General features: G+C 45.3%; 1 protein-coding gene across 1 annotated transcript; it reads right to left on the reverse strand.

The window, feature by feature from the left end:
* Positions 1-1,919: 1,919 nt before the first annotated feature.
* LOC105272484 (uncharacterized) lies at positions 1,920-3,741 on the reverse strand. Its single transcript, XM_011314637.1, has 2 exons — positions 3,505-3,741; positions 1,920-2,276 (listed from the first exon to the last, which is right to left on the reverse strand). The coding sequence occupies exons 1-2, from the start codon at positions 3,739-3,741 to the stop codon at positions 1,920-1,922; spliced, it is 594 nt and encodes a 197-aa protein (XP_011312939.1).
* Between the last annotated feature and the right edge of the window lie 9,050 nt (positions 3,742-12,791).

Consider the following 12,791-nt stretch of genomic DNA (forward strand, 5'->3'; position numbering starts at 1 on the left):
CGAATTCCCTAGAAAAAAAGCGTTTTACGTGGAACTAAATGCCAGCCCCTGTAGACCCTCAAAAAATATAATGGTAGCCAGCGGTCAATCGACAGATAATTCTTTCTGCCGGGCCGGTAATTAGGTCTCAGGGGTGGGAAATTGAGGAATGAACCTGTAAATTACGTTCAAAGAAACCCCAGTAGTATGGGAACCACTTCGGCGCCCCCCACCCAGGGACACTATGGCCCCACCACCACACCTGCCGGAGTAGCACGGCTCCGACGTGTGTATGCGGTGGGGCCATAGCGTCGCACGGGCGCGCACCCCAACCCTGAGCGGTTTTGGGAGAACCGCTGGTCCCACGGCCGCGAAATTGAAATTTGGCGGTCAAAAATTTAGACCCCCTCCACTACATATCGTGTTAATCCCCCACCACTACATCTGCCGGAGTAGCACGGTTCCGACGTGTCTAAGCGGTGGGGTCATAGCGTTTTACGGGTGCGCCGCCCGGGCGCACACCCTATCCCCGAGCGGTTTTGGGGGAACCGCTGGTCCCTCGGTCGCGAAATTGAAATTTGGGGGTCAAAAATTTAGACCCCCTCCACTATATACAGTTTTAATTTCCCACCACCACACCGATCGAAATAACGCGGTTCCCGTGTGTACTGCGTATTCTAACCGCTGACCCCCAGGCTTGAACTAGTGATGGCGAGGAAAAAAAGTCGCGCGCGTATACCCCACGTAGGTCCTACCCCGACACGGCACTTGCCCAACGTCCCATTCTGCCCCTACACCCCCAATAAATATAATAATCATTCACCTTCCCTTACGCACGTTACTCTCCGCTCATCGGCACCAATCCGAAAAAAAAAGTCACTCATAACCTCTTCCTTGTCCACTAGTCACTAAACTTAACTTAACTTCGTACGTAGTCTTTTAAAAACACTGTTTGTCACTCAATCACATCCTCCTGGTCGTCATCCGACTCCCCGAACAACGACACCTCGGCCAACTCCTCGTCCTCGGCATCCCAGTCGTCCAGCTCGGCCCTCTCCGTGGCCAACCAGCTGGCCATCCGACGCTGGGAATATTCTCCTGGAGGGATACTCATTGGAAACAGAGCGTCCGTTTGCCACCAGCCTAGGTGAGGTGGACCACTTCGCACTCGATGACGGGTGTCATTCTCCAGGTGTTGGGTTGGAAACACTAGCTCGTGTTCCTCCCGGAGATGCCACTTTTTTTTTTTTTTTTTATAGAGGTTTTGGGGAACCTTGCATAGGTTCTAGGTCAGTCAAGGCCAGATCTCAGATTCTTACTGAGCAAGCCCCCTTTTTCTTCCTCTCGTCCCATTGTCCCTGATTCCCCCGCGGAACCGCCGGCAGGCATTATCTCGCGGGGGGAGACATCAGCGGCCCTGGTCCGCTCTCCCTGCAATCAGACAAGTTCGTCACTCACTCACCCTGCTAGCAGCGCTTGCTTCCCTTCTTTGGAGCTCATCGCTACGGAGCTCTCTCATTACCTCAGCCGCAAAGGCACTCGTGGCCTCCCAGGCATCAGCCTTCGAGATCATGACTGCGACCAACCTTCTGGGCGATGTTGGCCCGCCTATCCTCCCCTCCCAGCGCAAGCGGCCAGGTGTAAACCTCAGGCAGGAGAAGAAGACGTGTTCAGCGTCTTCGGTGACCCCTGGACAGACCGGGCAATCTGGCGAATCTTCATGCACAAATCTGTACAGATACTCCCGGAAACATCCATGACGCGAGAGCACCTGGGTGAGATGGGAATTCACATCACCATGCTGTCGGTCGATCCATATGCTCATATCCGGGATAAGGCGGTGAGTCCACCTTCCTTTCCGCGAGCCACTCCACTTGGCTTGCCAGCTGGCAATGCTTCTGCATCTAGCCCCAGCAGCCACCTCCGTCACAGCTGTGTCATCACTTTTGGGATGCATCACATGGTAGTCGCTCCCTCCGTCGGTATAAAAATCTTCGTTCCTCTGCCAGGATCTCAACCGGTAGAATCGCAGCGATGACCCCAATCGCGTCATCGGATACCGTGCGGTAGGCGCTGGCCACTCTGATTGCACTGAGTCTGTACCCCGCCGCCATCCTACGCCTGGTCACCTGGGTGTGAAGCGCCTCCGACCAAATGGCAATGCCATAGGTTAGCACCGATGTGCTCACTGATGCCAGCAGCGCTCTCCTTCGCTGGCTAGGTCCACCCGCGTTCGGCATCAATCTAGAGAGTGCCGCCTGAACACCAGAGGCCTTGGTAGTGGCGTGCTCCACTTGCTGCTTAAAATTGAGTCGGGCATCGATCATCACCCCCAAATACCGAATGTACGGCTTGGAAGTGAGCTAGAAGTCCCCGACTCGCAGCTTGATCGTCTCCAAGGTCCTCCTACCCGAGACCAGCACAGCCTCCGTCTTGTGTTCCGCCAGGGATAGCCCAACCGTTTCCATCCAGCGGTGAATCGATTCAAGGGCCCTCTTAAAGGCCAGGCGTATGTCGTCAAGGTGTTTACCGACGACCACCACCGCAACGTCATCCGCAAACGCCACCAGTGTCACTTCCGGGCGTAGGGCTACCCTCAGTAGACCATCGTACATCAAGTTCCATAGAAGCGGGCCCAGCACCGAGCCCTGTGGTACGCCCCCTGTGATCCTATACTTCTCAGGACCCTCACACATATCGTAGACAAGAGTTCTGTCGGTGAAGTAGTCTTCAACCACTCTCCGCAGCTACTCCGGTACGTCGAACCTGTCTAGTGCATCCACTATGCAGGACCATCTGGCGGAGTTAAATGCATTGCGGATGTCCAACGCCACCACCAGACAGTACTTTTTGCTGCCCCTGCGCCACCGAGCGTTTTAATTCGTTTTAATTCGCGAATGAAAGCCTTCAGGCCTGCTTTCCGCACCGAAAAGTTCTCTGTCACACGCAATATTGCCTCGCGGCCACCCTCAAGAGCGTTTTCGAATTCCTCCACTATCACCCCAACTGCTACAGGTTCGTTATTTATACGAAAATCCCACTTTCGCGTTGTAGAGTCAGCCTCACGTTGCTCAACTGTACACCCTCTTCTACGTAATCTCAAAGATCTTCTGTTAGGCGTCAAATCCATCAAATCTAGCCCGGGGAGAACAGGACACCACACAGCCAGATGAGTATCTAAATGATCGACATACGTGAAGACCCCTCCTAGTATCACGAGTTCCTCAATTTTGAGGTGTAAGCAAAAAATATGTGCATATTTTTTCTATCTTTCACTCCACGTGAACTGAAAAGTGATATACCTATGCATCATCACTCACGACAAAAAAAATCAAGACATCGAGAGGATGTATGAGGATTTGAATAGTGAAATACTAAAAGACAAAACACTGGACTTCGTGTATACATCCGTTTATTATAAAATCAGATTGAACCATGATGTATACATAATTACATTTCTTTGTATATGAATTCACATGGGTGATACGGACCCTCCAGAAAACGTATAGATAAACGGCCCTCTACAAGCAATGTCTTATGGTAGATGTATTCTTCGTGATCGTCCAAAAGTGCTGCAGATTCACGTGCAGGCAGGAAAACGTCGTGCTCAGCAGCCAGAGTAGCCACGATTCTTCTACCATATTTGGTGTTCACGCTTTTAAATGCATTAATCTGATAATCCACACCCAGGGTTAGATCATCAAGCCTTTTAACGGGGAGACTCTCGCATCGGGCGATTTTGTTGATACTTCGCTCAGTCATTTTTCGAAAGATCTTTTGTAATGAAAAAATGTACACAAACTGACGTCGTGAAATAGAAACAGACTTGTGAAGGAAACTCACAAATTGATTACATACCTCTATTTGCTCAAATCTTGCAGGAAACTCAACCATACATACACCAGAACCGTTGAAAGAATACTGACAATTCTTGAGAACCCTCAAATATATACTATTCTCACTGATCAGCCCCCCACAACGCAACCAATCCCATTGACGTGATTAAGAGATCAGCCAATAGTAGTAGTTACTTTGTCTGCCTTGATTCCTTAAAAATTTACGGATTTTGGTGTGAATCATAACAAAATGACACATGCCTGTAATTCTATCATGACTTTTTCCATCGTCTCCCGATTGCTGACCGTTGTAGCATGTGTTATAAAATTTGCAGTTTTGATCGCAGATAATGATTCATAAGAACACATAAGCGTGTAACTCTATCCGTGAATCTCCGATTGTGTGATTTTCAACGATTTTAAAAATGCTGACCATGCACCACGTCTTCCACAGTCGCAGTTTTATGTTTTGTGCTCGATCCGAAGATCATATTTATAAAACTGTCGCCTACTGCTGCTTATCAGATGTCTTATATTTGCGTCGATATTTGTTTGAGCGCGTCATTCTTCGTTTTACGGTTGAAAGGGAACATTATTCGAAACGATCGCAATGGATTGTAAAGATTACCGAAAAAATAGACTACACCTTTATTTCTGATTGCAACTGATTGAGTTCATTTGCGATAGAGTACAACCTTATCAGGAACTATTCTTCGATCAACGAACGAAATATTGGGATAGTTTATCACACGCAACATTAAACAGAATATTGGAGCGAATTGTTTGTCACACACCCTGACGAGTACTATCTCAGGCTTATCAACAGGGTTTCTTAACATCATCTAGAGCAATTTTGCGGGTGGTCACTCGTGCCCTTCAGTGTTCTCGCAAACAAGATGCGCGGTGTTTATCATCATTTTTAGAACATTCCAAGAGTAAGTATTCCATTTTCATTATCCCTTCGTGTATTTCTCACCATCAAAAACGATCCGCTGAGGATACCTTATTCACCGGCCCAATAAAAAGGAAGAGACACATACACCTCTTACCTAATGTTCGTTCATCCTCCCCGCAGCCGGGGCCTTCCGGCATGCAACATTATTCTGATACGGATAGCGATGATGATTCGTGGACGACTTATAGTGTCGCTGTAGAAAGAAGATTAGAATTGAGAGAAAGAAGAGAGGCACGGTACGATATGATCAGAAGAGTACGGATACCTGAGGCAGACCCTGCAGAAATGTATGAATGTGGTTCATGCTATTCTTCTGATAGTGATCAGGACTTATGCATTGACGGTATTGAGACGGAGGAGGCCAATTTGCTACGACGCTATCAAGTTAACTTAGACAGCTTCTCAGCAATCCGTGGTCTACGAGAAGATACTACTGAAGAGGGTCAAAACATTAGCGGTATGATTATATCTTGATTTATAGAGTATTTAAATCGTGTAACTTTTAGTTGCTCACATGAAAAATTACCTGGGTGTTATTTCTAGACGTTTCTGGGTATCGATACTATACTTACGAGAATGATGAAGAATAAACACTTATTAAACTTTTCAAAGGTGAGGCATTACACATTACAATTATAAGAAGTAACTTTACGACTCGTATTTATCGTAGATCACCAAATAGGAGGAGCAGTGACGAGATCTGCGGCAGAGGCTCAACGCCAAAATGTAGAAATTGGAGACAAAACGGATTCCTATGAGGATATACGACCCCCAGGACAGAGGTTTGAAATCATAGCTGAATCGTGTAAAAAATACCATAATTTTAAGATGAACGGTAAGGAATGCGTTATTAAGATATTGGACCCTCCTGCTAACACGAACATGATAGAGTGGGTAGAAGGAGCCTTTCGTGATTTAACAACCCATGTAACTGCGGCATGTCAGCCTCACGATCACGTCGGGTTTTCTATAAATTTCGATAGATTAAATCATGGACCTGTTTGGTCACGTTTTCGCGACGCGCGCAGTTGTAACGCTAATGATTTGTGGACCATCGTCAAAGGTATCTCGCAGAGTACAGGTGGTGTAACCACGTCCGATAATATTGTTGTTACAGCAGCAATAGTCAGCGGTGTCGAAGGTTCAGGACGAAAAAAACTCACGCACGAGGACATTTTCAAACGATCCGTTCTAACTATTTCGAACATTGACAATCTTTGCTTACCGCGTTCTTTAGTTGTTGCTCAGCTCCATGCTGAACGTGCAGAAATCCGGACGGGTGATGTACAGAGACGGTGGAAAGCAATTATTAATAAGACTCGTGACACTCAGCGAAAAGAAGCAGTGAAATTAATGCAGCTCAGTGGTGTCACGATACCTCGAAACGGAAGCGGAATCACACAGCTCCAGACATTTCAAAATCACTATCTTCAACGGAAGACAGCCATCGTAGTCTATGAATTTATAACTTTTGGCAAAGGCAATTTTATATTACGGGCGTACAAATCATTTCCAACCGATTCTCAACTTAGAAGGAGCTGTTGCCGGACGTGGCTTCTGTGAGCTGTGTAACAGAACATTCACAGATAACATTGAGCACCGATGTCCTGGTAAATGCCATAAGTGTACGGGTGGGACGATGTGCCAAAACCTGCAGCGTATAGTTTGCAATGTCTGTAGTCGATGGTTTTTCAAACGTCAAAGTCTTGAAAGGCATTTGAAGAAGGGCTCGGGAAAATTGAAAGGTAAAAATGCGCACATGAGTGTTTGTGATTCTCTTAAAGTATGTTAGCTATGTTTCAGAGTCATTCGCGTAGGGAAACAAAACAGAAAACACGAGTGCGGTATAGTATTCTGCCGAGCGTGCGGGTGTAACCGCGAAATAATTCACCATTGCTATATGCCTCCTTTGAAGACGCGTAAGCATCAAAGAACGATTTTCATATTTTACGATTTTGAGACACAGCAGAATATCACTGTCCGTGGAGATGCTGATACGAAATTACACATCCCTAGTTTTTGCGCTGTACAAAAAGTATGCACACAAGTTGTCACGACAATGACTTGGGTGAAAATTGTTCTAGCTGCGGGAAGCGCGAGTATGTCTTTCCGGATAAAGACACGGCAGTTGCAGGATTAGTGGATATTGCGTTTACCAAATATCGTTCCACTGATAAAGTAATTTGTATTGCACACAACGCGCGTAGCTTCGATGCGCAATTTCTTTTACGTTATCTAGTCAACATCAAAAGAACAAGTCTCCCGAGTGTTATCTTAACCGGTACAAAAATAATGCAAATTCGTGTCGGTAACATAACTTTTCTGGATAGTGTGAATTACTTTCAGATGCCATTGTCAGCATTACCCAATTACCCAAATATTTCCTACACTTCTTCAATGTGCCTGAAAATATTGATTACGTAGGACCGTTACCAAGCTTGTGTTATTTTTCTCCCGACACCATGTTCAAAAAAGATCGCGACAAATTATTGGAATGGCACAACGAAAAATCAAATGAGAATTATGTTTTCAATTTCAAACATGAGCTAGAATTTTACTGCAAAATGGATGTCACCATTCTGAGACGTGCATGTATAATTTGTCGTGAAATGCTGCTAAAAATGACAGGTATTTGTCCGTTCACCCAATGTAGCACTATCGCATCAATATGCTCGAAAGTTTATAGAACCAATTTCATGCGGGCTGATACAATCGGAATTTTACCATTGGGTGGTACGTACAGATACACAACCACACAGTCAAAGAAAGCTATATCGTGGTTATTGCTGCAGCAAAGACTTTCCGAAAACCGTATTATCCATGCCGGTAACGCTAAAGAATACCGCTTACCATGTGGTATTATCGTCGATGGGTATTGTGAGAATGGAAATCAGCAGAAGTGTGTCTTCCAATTTTACGGATGTTTCTGGCACGGGTGTACGGCGTGTTATAAAATAAACAGACATAGGGAGTTACGTGCAGGGGACTCACTTGATATCAGGTATGAAACCACCGTGCTGACGGCTAATAAGATTCGTCATCATGGGTATACTTTGATAGAAATGTGGGAATGCGTGTTCGACGACTAATTGAAAAACTCCGCACCAGACCGCGATTTTGTAAATAATCACACTTTGAAGAAAAATGCAGAATTGAACCCCCGTGAAGCGTTCTTTGGCGGTCGTACAGAAAATTATGTAACACTCTACGACACCACAAGCACCGAAAAAATCAAATAGCTTGATATCACATCTTTGTACCCTTTCGTCAGCAAAACTGGAAAATACCCTCTAGGACCCCCCCAAGTTTACGTAGATGACGATTGTCGGGCACTGACATGCTGTGATAGTAATCTTGATAACGTGGAGGGCCTTGTCAAATGCACCGTTGTCGCCCCGAGAGGTTTATATCTCCCCGTGCTTCCAATCCGTGCTCATGGGCGTTTAATGTTTCCGACAGATGAAGAGAAAGACGCCTATATACAAGAATATTCTGAGAAGGAAGGTGTCTTACTAGAGAAACACAAGATAGAGTCTAATCCCGGGTATAGAGCCTTAGCAAAAATGATTCTCAATGCATTCTGGGGTAAATTTAGTCAGACAGATAACTTACCGGAAACTGAAATCGTCGCGACACGACAACGGTTATTAGAAATGATAAACAATCCAGAATTGGTAATAACAGGGATGCTACCCGTCAACGAAAAAATGATGTATGTGAATTTTGTCTATGAAAACGAGTCACTTCCACCGACACCAACAGCTAACGTTGTTATTGCGGCCTATACAACCGCACAGGCCCGTCTCAAATTGTATAGCTACTTAGAGAGGCTCCAAGAGAGGGTTCTATATTGCGATACAGATTCCGTTATCTTTGTATCAAAAGACGGTGAATGGGAGCCAGAATGCGGTAAATTTCTCGGTGATTTGACAAATGAACTGGAATGTTATGGGGAAGGTAGTTATATCAACTCTTTCGTATCAGGAGGCCCCCAATTCTATGCATATCTAGTTCAAACAAGTAATAATGAGGTGAAAGAAGTGTGTAAAGTTAAAGACTGTAACGAGCATCGGGGATGCCCGTTAGTAACCCCAAATAAAAATAATAACGAGAAAGAGAGCGCGAAAATAAGGAGTTGTAGGGATGTTAAAATCATGATTATTTTCCCCCTTCGGGGTGGTTTAGGGATTTTAGGGTTAAGGTTAAGGGTAAGGCTTCGGGTCGGGTAGGCCCGGTTAAAACGCCGGCGCTCCAGAGGAAAGGATTTAAGGGATTGATTGGTACGGGTGGAAGGCTGTACGGGGTAAAAATATTAACAACCCCGACGGATTGCCAAAGACTAAATACGGGTGGAAGGTCGTACGGAGTAGATTCAGTCACTACCCCCACGAATTGCCAAGACTGAATACGGGTGGAAGGCCGCACGGGATAAAATTAGTCGTTATCCCGGCGGATTGCCGAAATTGAATAACGATTAGGATAAAAATTATTACGCTTAAGGTTAAGGAGTAAGGTCTTTCAGTCCCGAGGATCCAGGAGACCCGATCACGAGAAAATGAGTAGCGCGAAATAAAGTTTAATGACTGGGAATTAATTCAAATGTGAATTAATTCTCCCGCGAAGGGATTGACCCAGAATAAGGTAGAGGGATCCACCAATCGACACCTGATCGATTGGTAGGCGTGATTAGGGGGTCAGCGCAACGCGACACTTACCTCCGAAAAACAGTGACGCGTTGACCGTGAAACACCACGCACGTGAGAAAAAGGAGAAGATGTGAGTAGTGAGACGTGACGAGTGCACCATCCCGGGAACACCAGGACGATTAGCTGCCACCAGGATGGGCCTGAAACGGAAGGGAAGGGCAGCGAGGAAATCGACCATGAGTTTTACGGCATTAATTAAAGATTTTTCCCCTTTTTGGCGGCTCCCCAATAAATTATTTGCGGTCAGAGATTTTTCCGAGCCATGGAAATGGCAACGGCTGTGTCCCGCAAATTTTGGGTGGTTTTACCGAGCAGCGAGGCATAGCGCCGTCTCTCTCGCTCTCTTTCGCTCGCGCTCACTCGTTGAGGGTCCGATTCCGGGAAATTATCGATTTCCCGGGCGAAAATAATATTTCGGTTATCCCTCGGATTATCGCCGATCGATAATCCTTGAGGCCGCATTTCGATGCGATTATTCTGTGTGAGTATGGGAGAATCAACAAAATATCTCGTATTTTGTTAAATAATTTATGCTCGCGGCGATTTAAGGAGGCAGTTGAAGTTTTATTTGGATTTTTGTTAGAAAATACCTATTTCGCGATAATTGAAAAGGAGAATTAAATTTGGATTTGGAGATTTTTTGCTGGAACGTAATATTTAGAGGAAGTTAAAAATAGCTAATGAGATTCGGAAGCAGATTGGTATAATACAATTGTTTATCATTTATTATTATTGTATCGAATTTTGACATGAATAGCGGAACACGTAAGGACAATGTTTTGTTGAATTAATTTATTTCTCGCCTCCCGTTTCCTTTTTTTTTTGTATTTTTCCCGATTTTTGTAGTAACCTTGCCCCCATCTACGATCCACCCCTCTCTGTGCCCCACGAGTCACTGCCCCATAAAGTCAAAGAGTTGCCCCGAAGTGATCCTGTGAAGAGTTACCCCGAAGAGACCTGCGAAAAAACCTTGAAAAAGTGTGAAGAGACAAAGTGTGAGAAAAGGAACTGGAGTGTGAAAGAGAAAAGGAGTGAAAATCTAGTGAGAAAGGAGTGAAGGATATTGTGGAGGATTTTCGTGTGTGAGAGGAACTATTGGAAAGATCGTGAGGAGAACTATTGTGGAGAGGATACACGGAGAGAGCGGAGAGAGAGAGAAGGAAGGAAGGAGGAGAGACCCCGAGAAAAGCGGAGAGAATTTTGAGGGCACCATTCCCCGTGATTGCTCCATTTTTTATTCCCTGTCCCAACGAATTTCCCTGCCCCGTGTGAATCCCCCCCCCCCCCCCTAACGGTGAGCCTCCAGTAAATTCATTTTAGTTGTAAATTTAGCCCCCTATTAATTATTACCTGTCCAGTCGGCCCCTTCACTTCTCCTCCCTTTTCCAGAGTTAGAGTCACCGCTTCTTTCTATTTGTAATCATTTTTCCTCTATGGCCACAGCGAATACCCAAAAACCCTAGCCCATTGGATCGATATCCGAAAGCACGGCCAAAACCATTACCTTCGTTCTCGCAATTCCGACGACTCTGGAACGACAAAACCATCAAAATCGAAACGAAACTCTGGGGGTAATCAGCGGCTCATTCCAATCCTTAAAAATGTGTTTAGGGCGCCAGCCGATTTTTAGCTACGCGGAATCGACGAACCGCAACCGTAACTCTAACCGTATTCAAAACTCAATTTTTCACTGATCATCCTCCAGAATTTCCTATCAACAGAAACTAAACCTAGAGCCGTGGAGGTACGAGGGTACGGGACTGCTCGGTTGCTTAGTGTGCGGGTCGTGGTGAGAGGGGTGGATTCGTCGACGAGAGCCTCAATTATCAAACTTCGAAATAATCTCAAGAACCTGAACTAAACTATTCGGGTATTTATAAGGACGGGGATTCGGGTAGGAAAAATAAAACCCAATCGAAGATATCCTTACTTGTTACACTATTGACCGGACCAAAAAAATGAATATTGTCCATTAGGAAACTTATAATTAATATAGGTTGCTCAGTCTACATTTTACATACGACTGGCATTCGTCCACAAGAGAAGGATTTAACTTTAATGAAATATAAAGGGAATAATAATAAACGGGAGTTCTATGGGGCAGTAATGAAGAGAGACGGCTTTTAATTTTATTAAATTACTTATGTTATTCAAGTGGGAAAGATAGGAAACGGTAGGGGATTCTAATCACGTTCGAGTGAGAGAGAGAGATACGACCTTATACTTTTTACCGATCAGTTGTTAAGTCACAAATTCTATTAGGTAGCAGTATTCAATCGTTCGGTAACGGCTTTATCCAATTGGGTAGCCCGATTCATACTAAATTACAGAAATATTTGTCGGTTAGGTAGCAGTTGAGGTAGCGGGATGACCACTTCGGTAGCGGAAATGGGCCGCAGTCAGTTTGGGGGAGTCATTAGGTAGCTTATTTCCCTCGTTAGGTAGCGTTATTCGGGGCTTTGGTAGAGGAATCGGTAATCTCTAGCCAAATCCTGCATTACCTACGGGTCCACCACCACGCCGGGGGTCAAATACAATTTTCAGGTAGCGGAAAGGTCCTCCGACGCAGGGAGGCCTTAGATAACATGATCCCTCAGATAGGTAGCGTGATCCGAGGGTTTGGTAGATACCCCCGCGACGTCTAGCTAAATCAGTAGCGCCAAGGGGGTGGGAAGCCCTGCGAGGGGTTCAACAACGGTTATAGGTAGCGAAAAGGGTTCCCTGACGTAGGGAGACCTCAGGTAACGTATTTTCCCGAGTAGGTAGCACAACCCTTACCGATCACCTAAATCGATAGGATCCGCAGGGTTGATAGCCGTACAGGTACCGAATCGAAATATTGAAAATTGCGGAAAGGGCTTCAGACCCTGGGGAATGTATAGGTAGCCTGTTCCCCTATTTAGGTAGCGTAATTTGGGGGTTTGGTATAAACTTTCCCGATCACGGGCTAAATCAACAACCGTGCTGGGGCAGATAGCCGTAACCAAAACTTTCCCGTTTAATTATTGAGGGATTAATGCGTGACTCACCATTTTTACCGGTCTGAACGGCGAACTATTAATTAATCAACTGATTACTTCCCTAACGAATTAATTAATTATGTATCCGATGGCGTCTCCGAGATTACCAATAATTAATCGGATTAATTGGCTAAGCAATTGCGTAACTATTTTATTTTTATTTTTACATTTTTCCTTTTCCTATTACCATTGTTACCATGGTTTGATAGGCGCCCCTTCGTCTTAGCCTTTTAGCCTCTCCTACTATCCTCTCATTAGCCTCTCCTACTATCCTCTCATTAGCCTCTCCTACTAT

This window comes from Fopius arisanus, unplaced genomic scaffold (assembly GCF_000806365.1).
Source record: "Fopius arisanus strain USDA-PBARC FA_bdor unplaced genomic scaffold, ASM80636v1 scaffold00190, whole genome shotgun sequence".
Taxonomy (NCBI): domain Eukaryota; kingdom Metazoa; phylum Arthropoda; class Insecta; order Hymenoptera; family Braconidae; genus Fopius; species Fopius arisanus.

What these genes read in the sequence shown, in the direction of transcription:
- LOC105272484 (XM_011314637.1), bottom strand. Translation starts at nt 3,741, where the DNA reads ATGACTGAGCGAAGTATCAACAAAATCGCCCGATGCGAGAGTCTCCCC. An exon ending in TCTACCATAAGACATTGCTT is followed by an intron (nt 2,277 to 3,504) that starts GTAGAGGGCCGT and finishes AATTTTAAGCAG; the next exon opens with CAAGTGGAGCACGCCACTAC.